Raw genomic sequence first — 20,916 nt, 5'->3', positions numbered from 1 at the left:
AGAAATGATAAGATGTCCATCACTTGGCTCCCTTCCCTCCCCCCCACCCCCCTCACTACTACTCAAGTGTCTGACTTCAGCTCTGGTCATGATCTCAAAGTTCGTGAGTTCGAGCAGGCTCTGTGCTAACACCTGCTTCCAGTTTTGTGTCTCCCTCTCTCTCTGCCCCTCCCCCACCCTTGCTCACTCTCTCTTTCTCTCTCTCTCAAAAATAAATAAAGAAAAATTTTAATTGCTTTATTTTAAAAGGTAAAACTTCATACATCCTTTTAAAACAAAATTTCAACATATTAGACGAGTCAATCATACAAAGCTGTTTACGGCAGTAATAAGCAAAGTAGTAACATTTTACCAGTATAAAATACCGCAGAATCAAATCACAACTTGTATCCTCAAAGGTTCAAGTGTTTTATCCCACATAATAAAGTGTGGTCAGCTTTAAAATTCATTTTCTGGATGTTTTGTTGCCAATCAAGGTCTTCTTCCCACCATCATCTCACACGGTAGGAAAGCTGGCCAAAGAGGCGATTCCACAATGGTTGTCCCGGTCTTTGGCCATCTTTATGTAGCCATCCATGCCCCAGTCTGTACCCCAGCTGAAAGAAGATAGCATTTGCCATTTTATTCAAATAAATAAAATACATTTGTCTTTATTAACAATGGGACTTGATACTGAGCAGTGCACCAGAGGCCAAGACAGATTCAGAAAGTATCAGGAGAGGCTGTTCTTGTTCATGGTTTACTTTCCAAACCTGCACAGAAAGCTATTCCCTCAACCTTTCACGAAACTCCAAAATGAGAGACAGGAAAAAGAAACTCTCAGGGCAAGATGTATTTCAGAAATAAGAAAATTTTCAAGTTTAGAAATGCAGTGGTACCAAAACTATAGCAAGGACCCTAGCAAACTTGAGACAGTACCTTATTAGTATCATCCAATGAATATGTCTGTGTTCCCCCCGTGTGGGGTAAAGACTTCTGCGACTTCAGCAGTGTGCTCAAGGGTTTGAGGACCTGCATCCAGACACTAATTCCAAAAAGGATTCCCTTTTCAATTTCAAAGATAAGTATTTTTGGCTTTTTATACCTGTTTTTGATAATCCAGTATTTTTTGTTCTCTGTCTCTGTTCCGTCAGCACCATAGCCAACCACCAGAACACCGTGATCCACGTCTTCACTGCTACAGCTTGGATCATAATAAATGCCTGGAAAAGTAAAATTCAATGCTGGGGTGACATGTGGCTTATCAACCATGCTGGTAGGCATATCAAACTTCATTAAATATTTAATGAATATTTAAATTACATATTACATAAATTACATTAAATATTGAAATAACATAAATCCAGAGAGATTTTAAAAACAATATTTTTTAATATGCTAGAGATTTAGGCCCTCATCTAATGCCACCAGAAATACAAGTTGGCACAAATTCTTTTCCAAATAACTTGCCAAGAAGCATAAATGACTGCTTATTGACGCCTTGTCATTCTACTTTTAGGATGTCAGCCTGGGGATACAGCACAAAATACAAAATTATGTGAGCCAAGAGTTTTTTTTTTTCTAGTTTCAATTATATTAATACAATTCCTTAGAAATTTCGAAAGGTCTGATAACTAAAAAAATGTAAATTGAGCTATACCAAATCAAATTCTGTAGCCATTTAAATATATTTATGACAAGCTTAAAATCATGAAGATATGATTCAAGTAATGTCACACAGAAACAACAGGCACAAATACTACATGTACAGAATGAACAACCATGTTAATCAACACACTCAAAATTCTACATTGTATTCTAAATACCTACTAGTCAATTATATGGTACGTCATGGTACCATTTTTCTACCTAAATTTCCATATGAACAAATGCTTACCTTCTTTATAGAAGCGGAAGGTATCCAGGCTTGCATCTATAGCAGCAGAGATGGGCCCCACAGCTGCCAATGTGATCATAAGTTCATTCTCCTTACTAGGGACGTCCCAGTAGTCAGTGACATTGGCAACAGAGTTCTCAGGCCTGTATTTGCAGGAGTCTCCCTTTCAAAGGTAAAGGGAAAGAGACTTGATTACTACCATCCACCTCCTGGGGAACATGAGTTCAAAACAGTTTGAAACTTACTGAATTCAAGACAAATTTGTTATAATGCACCCCAGGAGCTGAAATGCTATTTATTGGTTGTTTTGAAATTGAAAAATCAGCAGGTGTCTATTCAATGACACACTCTCGGTCTCCTTGTCCATAAGAAATTTTTCAATCTGGAGAAATCCATACCAGTATACAGAATGGTATACTGTACTTACCTCCACATAACATAGAAGTAGGAACAACTATATGGTAACCATCAAGGCAGAGAACTATGCCAGACCAATAAATTTTAATGACAGTTCTGACAGTCTGCAGATACAAAGTCTACAATCTAAAATGTGAATATAAATATGGTAGCTGTTGTCTTTGAACCTGTTCAACTTGGATAACAAGACAAGAAGCTCTCTTTACCTGTGCATGATATGGATAGGATTCCTCTGAGTCCAGGCCACCATTGTCCTTAACATACTGGAAAGCATCATCAATTAGGCCGCCACTGTAGCCCTCATTGCCTTCAGTCTGAGAGCAGTCCACCAGGTTCTGCTCACTCAATGAAACAAGTTTGCCAGTTTTCCGGAACATCTGTCCTTCAAGGGCACCAGTTGCACTAAAAGCCCAACAACAAAGACAATAACCCTGAAAACAAAATTGAAAAGCTCTTAGTCTACAAAATAAACAGTAAGAGTTTGACAACAGCCCATAGATCTAAAACTTCCTAAAACAACAAACTGCATATTCTTCCCCAACATCCATAGCAAGGACACTAATTCCTTTTGTCTTCTATTCTTTTTTTTTAATGTTGTATTTAATTTTTGAGAGCGAGAGAGACAGAGACAGAGTACAAGCAGGGGAGGGGCAGAGAGGGAGGGAGACATAGAATCTGAAGCAAGCTCCAGGCTCTGATCTGTCAGCCCCATTGTGGGCCTCAAACTCACAAACCACGAGATCATGATCTCAGTCGAAGTTGGACGCTTAACCAACCGAGCCACCCAGGTGCCCCTGTCTTCTATTCTTGAGAGGGACCTGCTGAATATTGTCACACCTGATCCTTCACAGGAGTTACATAGCCTTTCTCTCTCCAGTCCACAGATGAGGGGATCTCAACAAAGAAAGGTGCTTGGAACACTTTCCACTTCTTGCGCTTCTGGATTTTAAGGCCATTCATCACCTGCCTGAATTCTTCATTGGTCTTCAAGGAAAAGGAAATAGAATGTTGACAAGCGTGAGATTTTTTTTTTAAGTACTGTGAGGAAAATAAAAAAAAATAAAATAAACAAACAAACAAACAAACAAATAAATAAATAAATAATATTGTGAGGAGGACACACATAACATTCAGCAATCCATGCCACACTCACCATGTCACCAAAGGCATTCATTGCCATTGTGAAGGTGTGTTTCCCTTGACTGTGTTCCCGATTGTGCTGTTCAATCATTTTCATATTCCTCTCCCACACTGCTCTCCTCCATACTTCATCCTGCAGAAAAACAAGTATCTTATCATCTTGATTTCTATTTGAAAGCAAATCACCTGCACCAAGTGGATGTACTCCCAGCAAGGAGGAGAAACCACAGCCAGGGATGGCCTGATGCTTCTGCGAGCTGTTCTCCAGCAACCACACAGCAGGACATATGCCCACGTTGTGTACAGTCAAGGTGCCCTGCTTACTGCCTTGATAAGAGCTGGTAAGAGCAGACTCAAGCTACTCTGTGTTATGAACTCCCACCAGCGTGGAACATTCTCTGCAAGTTTCACTAGGCAGTTTAGATGTTACCAACCATGCCATATAGTTTCCCATGTGTTGCCTTCCACTGGGACCATCGTGCATCTAAGCTCTGATAGAGCTGTGGAGCAGCTGAGGCTACCCCCAAGCAAAGGCCAGCCAGGAAGAGTAAAGGATGCATGTTTCAAAAACCTGGGAAGGGAAAAGAAATGAGTATCTGATCAGGCCAAGCTGTCTGAAAAGCCAACCTCCTTTTTTCTGAGATGTAAAAGCCACCCCGGTGAAGTAAAAACATTGAATTTATCCTCCCGAGTATTTCCACAGAGCTGTGGAAGGAGGAAGGCTGAGGATGTGGGATGTGCGGGACACTGCCCTGCGACCTCCGCTTCTTCCGGGGGACTTGGATCTCAGGGCAAGGAGGGAGGGGGGAGGGCCCCGCAGCAAAACCTGCGGGGATCAGGGGGCCGCAGCTGGAGGGGCCAGACCTGCAGATAGAGCTTCCTGGGAGCACCAAACTCCCGACTCCCAAGGCTGGAGGCCGCGCTGGTTCCGAGAGTGTCCCTCCCGACCCCCTGCTCAGGTCTTGCGCTGGAAAATCACCTGTGACAGGTGCAACTGTGCAGGTGCAGTCACAAGTGTGGGTCCGGGGGCTTCCCACTCTCCCCAGGGAGAAGAGTGCATCCTAGGTGCATTTAAGGCCTGGGACTCTGCCTGGAGGGCCCCGCCCCACCACCTGCTCCCACTGCGATTGGTTGAGCCGATATGTGGGCGGGACCTCCGTGCTCTGGGACTCCAGTCTTGCTACGTGGCTGGGTTCATGCTTGACCTGCCTAGGGAGGTCTTAACCGTCTCAGTGGTATCCTGGCCAGGAGAGCTGGGGGACCAGGAACAGGACTGAGGAGGGAGAGCGGAGTGGTGGTGTATGGCGCCTGCCTGGGGACCCGAATGAACTAATTACCCTGAATCCATGAGCTGGCTAGTGGCTCACGAAAAGTAGTTCATAAGGAAGCCTAAATGGGTTTTCAGCGTCACCCTGCATGTCCTTTAGTCACCGAATTTTTGGTAAAAATCTCCCAGAGGACTGAGAACAGGATAATCTAGTCTAGTGGTTCCTGTTTACTCCAAGCAAATGTGGGGCAGGTAGACGAAGTGGCTAATGCCCACCTTCGGATGTGTTATCACTGTTACAGGAAGGGATGCTCTGAGTTTGGGAAGACTCTGGAGTGGACTGGAAATGAAAACTCGGGACGCAATTGGACAAGGCTCAAATCCTTGGACGAAAAAGGGGCAGACGGGAGGGGTGTCCAGGGAAGGCGTGGCATTTTGTAATGCTCCTGTCCTACCTCTGACTGTCAAGAATTCTACTTCCCTCTCAAACCTTTCTCCAAACCGACAGTAACGTATTATTTATTGGGGGAGGGGGGGGGAATGGTTTAAAGAAATGGAGGAAAAGTAGAATCTAGAAACTACATTTACCTCTTCAGTATCCAACCTGGTTTCTTGAGATTTAAGAACTTTAAGAAAAATTAGCAAAACAACGTTTATCAGGAAACCATGAATTTGCTGTCTGACGACCAGTTTTGCTCTCCTTAGAAACATGCTTCCATAGGTCTACACCGCCTACTTCTCTGGACCTATATCAATGATACACCCTAGTGACCTTTCTCACACATCTTCAGGACTTCTCTGCTCCCGGACAGCCATGGTCAAAGGGATTCTGAACACCACCTGGAGTCAGGGTTGGGCCAGCATGGCCATTCTGCAGCTCTCTCCGTGTGGGCCCCTCAGGCCCTGCAACACCCTCAGCCTGTTTCTTCAGTGAGGACATGAGGCAATAACTACATTTTACTCAGAGGATTAAATGAGATAATACATGTCAGGCATGAGCATAGAGTAAGGCTAATTTAATACTGCTTCCTTGTGAGGGCTGTTAAACAGAAATCCACAGGCCCAAAATGGTGTCACTTAGGTTAAGGGCCCAAGTCAGGAAACCAAGACTTAATACCTAACCCAAATGCAGGTTCAACCCCTAGCAAGGAAACCCTGAAAGAGTCAATTTCCTGGTCCACACTGGGGAATTTACTGAGAGCCTTTCTGCTCTCATTAGCAGGGCTACTTTGTCCAAACAATGCATTCTTTGCTAATAAATTCCATTCTTCTCTTTTGGCTATTCCCCTGCTTCTTATTTATTTTTAAGATTTTATTCTTAAGTAATCTCTGCACCCAATGTGGGCTCAAACTCACAACCTCGAGATCAAGAGTGGCATACTCTACTGACTGAGCCAGCCAGACTCCCCTTCCCTGTCTTTTAAAATCTTTCTTTGGTTTAGCTCAGCTGAGTTCCCTTCTACTTGCCAGATGGGATACTGCCTGATTCATGGGTTGTCTAATAAAGCCAATTACTTCTTCAGGTTTACTTGGCTGAATTGTGCAATTTAACAGATTTGGTGGCAGGAACAAGCTCTGGAGTAAACTTCTAGCAGCATTCAGGAAAAGGAGAAATACGAGGCATGGTTTCAAGGTCTTCCTTCTTTCCTAACACTATGGGTAAGCTCCTCTGGGTCAAAGGTCCATTCTGTTTGTCTCTAACTTTGCCTTGAAGCTCCTGATCCCATTAACCATCCATTACAGGTCAGGTCAGCTTGAGCTGCAGATGGTTATGCCAGGAGCCCAATGGTGCTGTTGTGTTTGCCAGGACTTCCACTGAGCTGACAGAAGGGTCTCCCTGAGGCAACCCCTGCCTTTCATGCCACATTCCTCAGCAAGAGGTTCCCAAGGGAATGGATGGTGGTGCTCATAGGGCCTTCCTAGTGACGAGACACAGTGCTGCTGATATATGAAGGAACATGTTTGTCCTGTTTGTGTAAATAAAGGCTATTGCTAGCAAGATCTTGGAGGCCAAAAAGCCACAAACATTGGTAGGCAAGGGTCTAGCATTTAAAGGCTGCTAGAGCTCTGGCCACCTCAAGAAGGCTGCCATGATAGAATAAGTTGGTCATAGAATAGGTTAGATGGACACTAGGCCACCCTCCAGCTCAAGAAAACTTCCATGCAATAAAAATACACTGTAAAACACACACTATCCCCAGTCCTGTGGCACTTCCCTCTTAGGTATTAGTTCCCCTCTGAGAAAGCCAAATTGAAGGGATCCTTCAATTCTAAAGAGTCAGGTGTGCTAGCTTCCAGCACACCTGCTTATTTTGTGCCTAAAAACTATGGTCCCAGAAGTTATATCAGCAAGATATATAGCTTTCTAGATATCAGTAGATAGCAACAGATATCTAACAAAATGGAAAAAAAATTCTTAAAAATAACCTAGAATTACAGTGGCCACCATGAGGAACCTTCCAGTTAGGCCACATTGTTCATTTAAGAAGTGTATGTGAAAGTCAGGCATCCCAATCTAAATAAACAGAGTGGGGTGCCTACTTTAATTCATATGCAGAAGCCTCCAAAAGGCTTCAAGATTATAAAATAGTTCCAGTGAAAGATTCACTACAAAAGGCTACTGAACAATTAGAAACACGAGAGGCGCTTAAGACCAAAGACTGTAAAACTGACTTATGTCCTCCACCTCCTCAGCCCTCCTTTCCCTGAACTCTGTGTCTGCCATTTTCCCATCCCAGGTGCCTTTCCACCTGAAGAGACACCCACCTTTTTTACAGGACACCACCTGAGGTTACAGGTGGTCCTCCTGAGAAGCCTTTCATCCTTGGTCAAAGACTGAACTAAGGCCCACAGTAAAACATTTCATAAACACAGCCAGGGTCCTCAAGAGTTTTCATTTGTTTGTTTATTTGTTTTATTCTTAAATAGATTCCCCCTGAGCCCAGGTGAGAGAAGGAAATAAAAATTCACATCATCCCTTCCTTTCCAACTCCAGACCTGTTGGCTATGAATCCTTCTTTCCTGGGAAAAACTATTTCCTTATTGTTCCTTTTGTTTTACATCCTAAGAACATGGTTTGGCTTTCCACTTGCCTCAGCTCTCTCTTTGGCCGTCTTTGGGAGTGGGTCTAGATTTTGTAAAAATAGTATCTTTTACACCCTCTTTGAGGATACCTCTTGGCTCCATGAAATCATTTAATACAATCAGAAATCTTTACTGTGTTTTGGCTAAAACCCAACAAAATATTTATTTTTAATTTAATAGCTTTATAATCAGAAATCTGGCCCAATTAAAAGCTGATATTCAGAGCCTGATAGACTTTTGTTTTTTAGCTTCTCCCTTAAGCAAAATGCACTCAGAGGAAAAAGAAGGCTTTCTACAGGCAGATGGGTGTGTCAGTCCTTTGATATTATTTAGGCAACAACCAATTGTCTGAGAAACTAAACACTGCTGTCCCTGTGAAACTGGGAAAAATACTAGCAGAGAATGGAACAGAAGGCAGATTTGTTAAGTTACACGTAAGTCACTATTGATCACTGTGGCAGAATTTTAGCTATGTGTTGTTTAAAATAATTGTAGTTATAAATAGAGAACACTTCCACAATCACGTAAGGTAACAAAATACTATCGATAAGATCACAGGACATATTGCCCCGGTACACTACATTTTATTAACTCACTGAGGTACAATAGAGACGTTTTGCAGAGTTACAGTCTTTGAAGTAGAACAGACCCCCTCCCGATCAGACAGGGAAGCAAAGAATAGAAGACAGCATCTTAAGAATGTGACTTCATTCTCCAACAGTCCTTGAATGCCACTCCACCCGGAGACCCTGGCTGTAATTCTTGCCCTTAAAAATCCTCATTTGTAAGCCAGGGGACAATTTGAGACCTTGAGCATTAGCTCCCTGCTCTCCTGGGTGACAACACACCAATAAATAGCCTATCTTTCTTCCTGCAACAGCTGGGTGTTCGTTTCTTTACTGGCTTGCAGTGCATTAGGCGGACAAACACTCTTTAGTTCCATTATACTTCTTTTATGAACCCAGGCTTTACAGGACCAGAGGTGTGCTTTCAAAAACAATTCAAAGACCACCAATCCTTTTTACCAATCCCAACACCTCCCTTATTTATTTTAAAAGGCTTATAAGTACTGTAAAGAAGAAACGTCCTTCTAGAAAGTGTTTGTATTTTTTTCCCAGTGCCTTTACAATGTAAATACTTAGCTTTCAGCCTGGTCTTCTCCAGGAACTCCTTATGGCCCATCTCTTTAAGATAAAAATTCCAAGAAGATATTTCTTCTCAAGTAAAAACAGAGGAAAGGCCAATGAAAATTTGACCCTCCAAATAAAAATACAATTTTAAGTTTCTTCTCCACAAATTTTTTTCAAAAAATAGCTTTAGCCATCTAGACCAATAACCTTAACTTATTCCATCCACTAAAAAACCCAAACCCAGATCCAGCTTTTATAACTAGTAAATTTTGTACCTATTTTATGGCAGTAATTTTAAAACAGAAGGTGTAAGGTCTGTGTCTATATATTCAAGAAGCTGAGTGAAACTCAGACAAGATGAACTCTCTGTGCTCAGAGACTCACTCTCAGCCTCCCAGAATGTCAATGCATACCTACACATCACCTCTTCTTGATGTATTCATCTACCAACTGACACTTGGGCTGCTTCCATAATTTGGCTACTGTAAATAATGCTGCAATAAACACAGAGGTGAATATATCCTTTTGAATTAGTGTTTTTGTATGCTTTGGGTAAATACCGAGTAGTGCAATCACTTGGTCATATGGCAGTTTTATTTTTAATTTTTTGAGGAACCTCCATATTATTTTTCACAGTGGCTATACCAGTTTGTATTCCCACCAACAATGCATGCACTAGACTTCCTTTTTCTTCACATCTTCATCAATGCTTATCATTTTTTGTATTTTTTATTTTAGTCATTATGACAAGTGTGAAGTGATATCTCATTGTAGTTTTGATTTGCATTTCCTCCATGATGACTGATGTTAAGCATCTTTTCATGTGTCTGTTGGCCATCTGAATGTCCTTTTTGGAAAAATGTCTCTTTGTGTCTTCTTCCCTTCTCCCCCCCCCCTCCCTTTTTTAATTGGGTTATTTGGGTTTCTAGGTGCTAAGTTTATCAGTTCTTTTTACATTTTGGATATTAACGTTTTATTGGATATGTCATTTACAAATATCTTCTCCTATTCAGTAGATTGTCTTTTAATTTTGTTGATTGTTTCTTTTTTTTATTTCTTTTCTTTAATATCTTCTTTAATATCTTTCTTTAATAATCTTCTCTCTGCCTTTTAAAATGTTTCTTTTGCTTAGTTCAGTGGAATTTCCCTCTATTTGCTAGGTGGAATGCTGCCCAATTCATGAATCATTTAATAAAGCCAATATAGATCTTCCAATTTACTTGGTTGAATTGTTATTTAAGAGGTCAAAGACAAAATCTTTCCAGAGGCCTTGCTTATTTCAGAAAACAGTTATTCAAGAATTTCATACACAGGCAATTCCTACTTACTTTTTACTTTCCACGAGCCAGGTCACAAGATTGGTGAAATGAACCATAAAGTATAGTGGTAAGCAAGCTTATATGTTACAAGCCAAGATACAGGTAGTAATATTCTTAAATTTGGCTTCCGAAATGAAATATTACTCATACATGTCTTAGGACTATACTCACAGAACCTAAAATAAAATTCATTGTCTTCTGTTTTACCCATCATGCTAGAGATAATGTTCTATTGTAAATTACAGATAGCTTTTCTTGCCTATTTGAATTTAGGAGGTCATTTGAAGGTGCTTAGGTGGCTCAAGTTTCCTTAAAAATGATGAGATTACAAGGAGATGGCATTTCATACCCAGCAGAATGGATGAAATTGACAAGGGTGCAATACTAAGTGTGGGTGGAGATGTGGGACTGTAACTGAAATAACATGAGTTTGCTCCCTAGTGAATTACAGGTAGAGACTACAACAAGTGGAGTTGTTACCACAAAGAAAACTGTGCATCAAATACAGAGATCACAGGAAGTCTTCTTGTGAAGCCATGAGTCCCTAGGTGGGGATAAAAGGGTTTCTTTTATGTAGGGTTAGGATGAGCATTCAGAAAAGGGAGTTTTGTTTTCCATGTAAAGGCAGGCAGATGGTTGCACAGGTGTACTTAAAATACCTATACATGTTATGTTAATGAAGCTTGGGTGGATATTTTAACATTATAATGAGGTAGAGGTAACTGCTGGACACCCCAAGGTCCATCCACACAGATATGAGTCTGCCATTGATCAAGCCCAAAGTGGTCTAGGCCAGCTAAAGCTCTTTCTGCTGTTTGCCTATAAAAGATTAACATGCCTGTGAAGAATGAGGGTGAGTGGGTGTCTGCAGGTGACAGTTTTAACTTTATAAACACTATGGGGCACAGTTTCAGAACCACAGGAACTCTCAGACATTACTAGTGAGCGTAAAAGGTAAACCACTCTGGACAGGGGCTCATCAGCTTCTTATAAGGGTAATTATACACCTGCCCACCAGCTCAACAATTCCAGTGTTAGGATCTGCCCAAGTGAGAATGTTCACAGAAGCTTTCCTCATAATAACTTCCAACTGGAAACACATGGAGAGGTGTCCATCCAAGGAGAGTGGGTAAACACATGGTAGTATATTAATACTCAACAATTTAAAAAGAACAAAGTATCTCTATGTGCAGCAACAAACATGAATCTCAAAAATACTATGTCAAGTAAAAGAAGGCACATATGAAAAGAACATAGTATATGAAGTTTGAGCAGGCAAAACCAATCTATGGTGATAGATATCAGAACAACAGTTACCTGCAAGGGAAATATTGACTGGAAAGGGGCACAAGAGAAGTTTCTAGAAAGATGGAGATTTCTATATTGTGATCCTGGGGATAGTTACATGGGTGTAGATACTGGTCAAGATTGACCACGCTATTCACTTAAGATATGTTAATTTTAATCTGTGTTAAATTCTACCTCAATAGAAACTGCATTACCATAAAATTCGTGAGATCAGGGCAAAAAAGGAAAGTTACATTGTAAAAAATAGAAATCTGTATCAGGATATTGAGCAGATTCCCACCTTTTCTATGAAAAAAAAAAAACTATAAAAAAGTAGCCAAGATCTTTCTATTGGCCCTAGAGCTATGCCCCAAGTAAGATTACTGTGCTTGTTGATGTGGTAGAAATAAGAGGTGACAGTAAGCCTCCCTCAGAAAAGCAGTTGGGAAAGGAAAGCCTGACCTCCAGCCTCTCCGGTCACCAGTGCCTGCAGCCTGGGTTCACCAGAAGCCACAGGGCAGCTGTCAGCAGACCCAGTGGTCCAAACTCAGGGTGAGCTCCTGGGAAGTCTGTCCACCCATCAGGCCTTACTCTCTTCTTCTGTAAATTATTCTAAAATACTCAGCTGACACAGGATTTAAATACCATTCTTTCTTCTTTAAAGCTGCAAGAGAACAATTAGTTACTGATTTCACATTTATTTGTAAAACAATAAAAATTTCCTCCAGATCCTTAGTCTGTGTTTCTAAAGTAGAGCATTAGAACATTTCCCAGGGAGGGATGCCTGGGTGGCTCAGTCAGTTGCGTGTCTGACTTTGGCTCAGGTCATGATCTCGCAGTTTGTGGGTTCAAGCCCTGCATTGGGCTCTGTGCTGCCAGCTCAGAGCCTGGAGCCTGCTTTGGATTCTGTGTCTCCCTCTCTCTCTGCCCCTCCCCTGCTCATGCTCTGTCTCTCAATAATAAATGAATGTTAAAAATTTTTTTTAAAAAAGAAAAAAAGAACATCTCCCAGGGAAACTAAGATGTGTGCACCTGCTGGGAAAGAGCAGAAGAGGGGGAGACACGGGAACTGACTTTCCTTCAGGGGGAAAGCTGTTTTTTCTTCTGTATTTGACTTTTCTGTTTGAAAAGTTTGTTTTTCTGCTCTGCTATGAGGGACCTCATCTCTACTAAGCTATATGCTCTAAATCATTCTATAGAAAATAAAAACTCTGCAATAGTGCTTGCTTTCAAAGATTTACAATATGTTTATGCATCTTGGGAAAAAATTTATTAGTCTAGTCAACCATTTATTGAGGGTAGTTGTCCAGTTCACTATTCCAAATTATTGGAAATTACAAGGCCTTTAAGCATTCACACTATTATTTTATATCACATCCATTATAGTTTCCAAATATTTCACATCTTTCTAGTAGCACCAGAATGATCCATTAATAGGGGGAAAAAATCACTTCCAGACAATTTAACAGTAACTGAAAAAGATATTCACAGTGAGCATTTGTGACTTTACTCTAGCAGGCGACTTCCCCCCAACCTCAGTAAGATATGGGCAGGAAATGTATTTTGACTGGTATAAAGTCATAGCAGCTGGTTTTTCATTAATTGTTACTATCTGCATTCCAATGACCAGAAAATTACAAGTGTATCATTGACTTACTAAAATAACCACTTCACTTTGGTTTCACTTTATCAGCAACAAGAACAAGTTACTTGCAACTTTTAATTCAGATATTCTACAATCATCATTATCATGACCACCTTGGTAGCATTTGTCAACACTTATGATATGCTAAGTATTGTTAAATAGTTAAAATATATCACTGCATTTGTTTCCATAGTAACATCTCCGTGAGAGAGCCTCTGAACACTTGCTCCCTTTCCCAATAATCTAAATTTGGAGGGTGGTGGGGGGTATTCTAATTTAGTGTATGCAAAGAACAAAAAATCTTTGAGTTTGAGTTAGTGCTTAGTGAAACCTGAGTAACAGCTCAAGTGGTTGTGAGATCTCCTTGAAGACCACATGAAAGGTAAGCCGAACCAATTGAACTTCTTCTAAAAGGCATTTGGGAAGAGATATTGGGATGTTCACAGAATTGACCTCAGGCTGGAAAAACAGATGTCAGGACCAAAACAACCAGAATCCAGGGCAACAATGGCATCTGAGTTGCAGGAAATATTCAGCAGCGTTGTTGGGGCTCAGCTGTTGGAATGAATAGATTCACAGTGTTTCTTCCATCCTGCATAACTGTGCTCAAGATTCAAGATCTGGAAGACGACATCTGTTAATATCCCATCTGCGTCTAGAGAAAGGCATGCCACCTTGATTATAGCCCCAGCAAGACTGCTTATAATGGAGAAATCATATAATGATTTCTCAAAAAGAAATTAGAAGGAGAGGAGAGGAGAGGAGAGGAGAGGAGAGGAGAGGAGAGGAGAGGAGAAGAGAGGAGAAGAGAAGAGAAGAGAAGAAATTGCATTGCTCCTACCAGGACAAGAGGAAATGGATGCTGGTGCCTAAGAAATAGCCTTTGTTCAACACAGCAACTGCTCCTTAGCTTTCCCAACATACAGAGAAACTTTTTCTTTCATTATTTTTCTTTTGAGATAATTATAGAGTCACATGCACTTGTAAAAATAATATAGAGAAATCCCATGTCCCTTTTGTTGGCATAAAAATAGACACAGATCAATGGAAATAGAAATGGAATAGAAAGATGGAATGGAATAGATCAATGGAATAGAAAGCCTAGAAATAAACCCACGAATATATGGCCAATTAATTTACAACAAAGAAGGTAAGAATATACAATGGGGAAAGAATAATCTCCTCATAAATGCTGTTGGGAAAACTGGGCCACCACACCAGAAGAATGAAACTGAACCACTTTCTTATACCATTAAAAAAATCTAACTCGAATGTAAGACCTAAGAGCATAAAACTTCCAGAAGAAAGCAGAGGCAGCAAGCTCTTTGACATAGGTTTCGGTGATGATTTTTTGAATCTGACTCCAAAAGCAGCAAAAGCAAAAACAAACAAGTGGGAAAACTATAGAAAACTAAAACGCTTCTGCTCAGCAGAGAAAACCATTAACAAAATGAAAAGCCAGCCTACCGAATGGGAGAAAATATTTGCAAACCACACATCTGATAAGGGTTTAATATCCAAAATATATAGAGAACACATACAATTTAATAGCAAAAAAAAAAAAAAGGTTAAAAAATGGTCAGAAGATATGGACAGACATTTCTCCCAAGAAGACACACAGATGGCCAACAGGCACATGAAAAGATGCTCATAATCATTAATTATCAGGAAATGCAAATGAAAACTACAATGAGCTATCACCTACACCTGTTAGAACAACTATTTTCAAAAGGACAATAATTAAGAATCATGGCAAGGATGTTGAGAAAAGGGAACTCTTGTGCATTGTTGGTGGCAAAGTAAACTGGTGCAGCCACTTTGGACCTGTGGAACACAGGGTGAGTTTTATAGTGTCAGGGGATAGAATCCACATGACCATGAAATATTTCATGGGAAGGGGCCTGTGGGGCTTTCTCCACACTTCTATACACAGTATAGAGCCTTGCCAGGACAAACAAAACAATAATAAACTTGAAAGCCATACTGCCCACAACTAAGTGGTCATTACTGCAGTGAAATACAGAAATAATGACAAATGGATAGGTTTTTTTCTGAGATTAAATTATTCCTTTGAAAGAAATGTCCATTATCCTAAGACTCTAACTTTTCTATTTTTTCTTTTAAACTTACTTTCTTTCTTTCTTTTTCTCTTCTTTTCTTTTCTTTTCTTTCTTTTCTTTATATTTAGAGAGAACATACCTCAATATAATAAAGGCCATATATGACATACCCACAGCTAACATCACACTCAATGGTGAAAAACTGAGGGCTTGTGCCTCGAGGTCATGAACAAGACAAGGATGTCCAATCTTGCCACTTTTATTCAGCATAGTTCTAGAAGTCCTAGCCACAGCAATCAGAGAAGAAAAATAAAAGACATTCAAATTGGAAAAGAAGAAATAAAACTCACTATTTTCAGATGACATGATACTATATATAGGTAACTCTAAAGACTCCACCAAAAAACCATTAGAACTAATAAACAGATTCAGTCAAATTTCAAGATACAAAATTAATATACAGAAATCTGTCGCATTTCTATACACTAATAATGAAGTGCATTTCTATACACTAAAAATGAAAATTTTTAAGAAAAAATTCTATTTATAATTGCACTCCCCAAAAAATAAAATAAAATAAAATAAAATAAAATAAAATACCTAGGAATAAATTTAACCAAGGAGGTAAAAGACCTATACTCTAACAAATATAAGACATTGATAAAGAAATTGAAGACAATACAAACAAATGGAAAGATATTCCATGCTCATGGGTTGGAAGAACAAATATTATTTAAATGTCCCTACTACCCAAACAAATCTACAGATTTAATACAATCCTTATCAAAATCTCAATAGTATTTTTCACAGAACTAGAACAAATAATCCTAAACTTTATATGGAACCACAAGAACCTTAAATAGCCAAAGCAATATTGTAAAACAACAGAGCTAGAGGTATCATAATCCCAGATTTTAAGATACACTACAAATGTAGAGTAATGAGAACAATATGGTACTGGCACAAATATAGACACAGAATTCAGTGGAACTGGATAGAAAGCCCAGAAATGCTTATATGGTCAATTAATCTATGACAAAAAAAGGCAAGAATATGCAATGAAGAAAGACAATCTCTTCAATAAATGGTGCTGGGAAAACTGGATAGCTACCTGCAAAAGAATGAAACTAGACCACTTTCATACACCATACACAAAAATAAACTCAAAATGAATTAAAGAACTAAATAGCTTTAAAGACGTGAAATCATAAAACTCCTGAAAGAAAACATAGGCAGTAATCTCTTGGACATCAGCCTTAGCAACACGTCTCTGGATATGTCTTTTCAGGCAAGGAAAACAAAAGCAAAAATAAATTATTGTGACCACACCAAAATAAAAAGCTTTTTCACAGTGAATGAAACCATAAATAAAATGAAAAGGCAACCTATTTAATGTGAAAAAAAGATTTGCAAATTAGATATCTGGTAAGAAGTTGGTACCCAAAACATGTAATGAATTCATACAACTGAACATCAAAAAACACACAAATAATCAGAATTAAAAAAGGACACAGGAACTGAATACACATTTTTGCAAGGAAGATACACAGATGGGCAACAGATACATGAAAAGGTGCTCAACATCTCTGATCATCAAGGAAATGCAAATCAAACCCATAATGAGATATCACCCCATACCAGTCAAAATAGCTAATATCAAAAAGACAAGAAAGAACAGGTATTGGTAAGAAAAGAAAACCCTCATGCACTGTTGGTGGCAATGAAAACTGGTGCAGCCGCTGTAGAAAACAGTATGGATGTTCCTCAAAAAATTAAAAATAGAAATATCATATGATCCAATAATTCCACTACTCGGTATTTACCCAAAGAAGATGAAAACATTAATTTAAAAAGATATATACACCCTTATGTTTATGGCAGCCTTATTTACAATAGCCAAGGTATGGAAGCAGCCCAAGTGTCCACTGATGGATGAATGGAGAAAGAAGATATGACATATATACACAATGGAATATTACTCAGCTATAAAAAGGAATAAGATCTTGCCATTTGCAACAACATAGATGGACTTAGAAGGTATTATGCTAAGTGAAATCAGTCAGGCAGAGAAAGACAAATACCATATGATTTCATTTACGTGTGGAATCTAAAAAACAAAACAAATGAACAAACAAGCAAACCAAAAACCAAAACAGGCCCATAAATACAGAAAACAAGTCAGCCGTTGCTACAAAGGAGGAGGTGGGGGATGGGAAAAATAGATGAAAAGGATTAAGAGGCACAAACTCCCACTTACAAAATAAATACCTCACCACAACGGAAAGTACAGCACAGGAAATATAGCAATAATGTCGTATTAACTTTGTGTAGTGATAGGTGAAGTACACGTCCGATGGTGAGCATTGTATAATGTACAGTATGGTCAAATCACTATGTTACACACCTGAAACTAATAGAACATTGTGTGTTAAAATTATAAATTTTTAAAAAACTGGATAGAGTTTCCCCAGATCGAAAAATAATCTTAAATATTTATATGGCACTACCAATAATGAGCTTTGGAGCTGAATGTTTTCAAAACTATCACTAACTATATATTAACAATGATGATGGTGGAATAGTGATATTCTCAAAGTTGTTATATGTAGCAAAAAACTGTAGTGAGAGTATTATAAGGTGGGTCAACAGCTAATAAAATAACGTTTTTCCAGGGGGAAAAAAAACAGATCTAGAGAAACACACATGTAATTTTGTGCACAGCAATAAATGCTTCTCTCCTTGAATTTTAACTGTCTTGCGACAACCCATACACACAAAAGGAGTTCCATGTGCAATCAAAAATACAAAAAAGGAAATTGTGCAGACAGATGTTGATCCCATCTTTATTTATAACAGGGAAACATGCCTCAGTGTTTCCTGGTGGGGAACAGTTACGTGAATTGAGATAAGGCAACACCATTGTCCTATGTGCCATAAAAACTGGTGTTTCTGGAGAGCTTCCAATAACATTGAAAAGTAGCTGTCATGGTGTCAGGTTTAAAAAAAAAGCAGTATATATAATTGTACATTTTGCATGATTTCAGTTATATGAAAATATGTCAGAAAAAAAAAGATAAAACTTTTTTTTATCTTGGATAAAACTTTCATTGCATCAAAGGGCTCCGAAAGCCAAGGGTGTTGCCTGAGCTTCAGAGACGGCCAGTACTGAAAGACTTTGGTTTGCTGACTTGCAGAGGCAGTACTGTCACCAAAAATGCCTGGCCTCTCCTTTCCACGAGAGTACAGTCACGGATTCACATGATTCATCGGAGTCAGCACTGGCCTCGTTCTCGGGTGACTGGCCTTCCCTTCTTGGAAGACAGAAAGATTATCATCAGCACTGGATGTGATGCAACCCGAGGGCTCTGCAGGACCCCGTGGGGATCACACAGGGGTGGGGATGGTGGGGAGCTGGGGGGAAGAAGACAGTCCTCACCTGCTCTGTGAGTCTCCCTAACTGTGGGGAACAGGCACTCATGGATGGATCGGTGAGGGTCATGGCTCTTGGCCGGGAGAACAGGTCTTTAGGGACAGAGAATCCTTTACCTCATGAAAACACACACACACACACACACACACACACACACACATTTATACACAGTACACACATCACACACATACATACACAAAAACACAAACATATATATATATAGGCACACATACCGTTACCCATAGGGACACACACACACAGTTCACATATGCACATGTGCATACACACATACACACACATACACACACTTATGCACATAAGACACACATGCACACGTATGCATACTCAACTTTCACAGTATACACATATAAGTGTACACCCGTGACACACACATGCACACACACACTACTTTACCATATAAATACTTAGCACAGGAGAATAACAGGCCCCCAGGTGTGGGCAGATGGCCTGATACTTAGTCTGAATTGTTAGCAACTGATGGTACAGTTTTGTCTAAATCTCTTAAACCCTTTGTCTCCAGACCCCAAGACTGAGGTTGAAGCAAACCATCTGTAAGTCTCTTTCAGTTGTAAATTCTGTGATTTCAGGGGGACAAGGAACATCATCTACCCAGAGCTGGCCTCAGGCCTTTCACTGTGCCCCTGACAGGAGCATCACAGGCTGGAGTCACAGCCTTGGGCACCCAGCCAGGCCCCCTCACCAAATGTCAGCCCTGAGAGGGAGGGCACATCACAGCCCCATCTCAGGGGAACATTTGCTGTAGAAACTTGTGCAACTTCTTTCCTGCCCCTCCTCCCTACGCCCACACTCTTCTTCATCCTTTCCGTGCAAAGACTTGGCCCTGTGAGCAATAGTCATGACCAGCAAGCATCCGAGGCTGGGGTTCTGGGAGATTAGCAGCTGTCCCCTGGGCCATTTCCCGCTCCTGCCACATGGAGGTGCCCATGACAGGGGGCTGACCATTCCTTAAAATCCCCTACCAGGGGCTCCTCCCTGGCCCTCCTTTCCAGGATGTTCAGCAGGGACCTGTGCTCCCATCCTGGTCCTGACCCCTGTCTGGAAGCTGCTGAGTCCAGAGGGGTTTGAGGGGGTTGAGGCCCCAGCCTGTCAGAAGCACGTGACCTTTGGTTGTAAAGATGAAGTCTAATCTAACTCACCCAAAATATAGCTCCAATCTTGAAAATAACCCCCCAGAGCCAATTTTTCAGGTACTGTTGACTTGAGCCCAACGATGGGCCTGGGTAAACAGCCATATGGTTACCTGGCTTTGTACCCCTGTGCTCAGCAAAGGTCTGGGGGATAATGAATCAGATAACCTCACTCCTCATAAACAATTTGGCCTGATTAAGCCCTCAAGAATCTAAAGTCCTTTCATGACTCATCTCATATATGGATTAAAACTGAAAAATAGAAAATTAAACAGCAAACAAAAGAGAAAAGAGCCAAACCTCGTCTTCCTATGATAACCACTTTAAATATTTTTTGAAATAACAAAATATCATGAAGATGCTTCCAGTTGCCATTTTCTGAATGCCTCCACTATGCCAGACACTCTACCAAGTGCTTGAGTAAACAAGGACTCATACAGTCTTCACAGATGAGTCTCAAAGAAATTTATTGATCCCTGCCCTAAACTGCATCTCAACAGGGCAGAAGCTGGTGTTCAAGTGACATGGGCCCAACTGGGGTTCCTGGGAGCTCGGAAGGTGCAGCACCAAGGATTCAGTGGTTGATGGAGATAGTAAACCTTCCCTGGTAACATTTAAAGCTTCACCCCCTTGGAAATGATTGAGAACACTTGAAATTTTGCCTGTGGGAAAAAACTGCCTGTGCCTGTATCATAGCATCAGCCATGAGTGGAGATGTATTCAAGAATCACTCTTCTCATATTTGCATTTGTCAAACTGCTAATGGGATTTTATTTTATAAGTTTTCTCATCCAAGTGGATGTTTGGCTCTGCCTAGAAAATGTATTGATTTACTCAGCAGTCATTTATTAAGCACCTACTGTGTGCCTGGGGCTTTGCTAGGTGCCCAGGACAGCAGGGTGTCTGGTTTCACTAGGGGTATTGACCAGCCACGCTTCACTGGGTCATCGCAAGGTCACTTTGTGCGGCTCCTCCTCTGTCCTTCGTGGGGCTGTGACACATGCTGCGGGAGAGGCCCCCGGGGCGGGGGGGGGGGGGGGGGGTGGTGATTTACAGTCCGGGCAAAGGGACTCTGGGCGCGCTCCCCGGTGC

At 40.5% G+C, this 20,916-nt stretch overlaps 2 protein-coding genes across 2 annotated transcripts in view; one reads left to right on the top strand and one right to left on the bottom strand.

Moving 5' to 3' along the window:
• Positions 1-20,916, top strand: part of LOC106971464 (procathepsin L-like) — a 298,037-nt gene that overhangs the window by 234,563 nt on the left and 42,558 nt on the right. The gene's annotated exons all lie outside the window — the stretch shown is intronic.
• LOC106971463 (procathepsin L) lies at positions 256-3,581 on the bottom strand. Its single transcript, XM_027048122.2, has 6 exons — positions 3,447-3,581; positions 3,131-3,277; positions 2,500-2,724; positions 1,877-2,039; positions 1,085-1,202; positions 256-596 (listed from the first exon to the last, which is right to left on the bottom strand). The coding sequence occupies exons 1-6, from the start codon at positions 3,528-3,530 to the stop codon at positions 497-499; spliced, it is 837 nt and encodes a 278-aa protein (XP_026903923.2). The 5' UTR covers positions 3,531-3,581; the 3' UTR covers positions 256-496.

Source organism: Acinonyx jubatus, chromosome D4, assembly GCF_027475565.1.
Source record: "Acinonyx jubatus isolate Ajub_Pintada_27869175 chromosome D4, VMU_Ajub_asm_v1.0, whole genome shotgun sequence".
Taxonomy (NCBI): domain Eukaryota; kingdom Metazoa; phylum Chordata; class Mammalia; order Carnivora; family Felidae; genus Acinonyx; species Acinonyx jubatus.
The sequence above is the reverse complement of the archived record's forward strand: the minus strand, read 5'-3'. Positions and strand labels throughout refer to the sequence as shown.

Bases quoted from the DNA above. Each gene is read 5' to 3' on its own strand.
- LOC106971463 (XM_027048122.2), bottom strand. From the start codon at position 3,530: ATGAAAATGATTGAACAGCACAATCGGGAACACAGTCAAGGGAAACAC. The intron at 2,725-3,130 runs GTGTGACAATAT...TTTTGTTTTCAG, and splicing joins TAACTCCTGTGAAGGATCAG to GGTTATTGTCTTTGTTGTTG. The intron at 2,040-2,499 runs GTAAAGAGAGCT...TACCTTTGAAAG, and splicing joins CCTATCCATATCATGCACAG to GGAGACTCCTGCAAATACAG.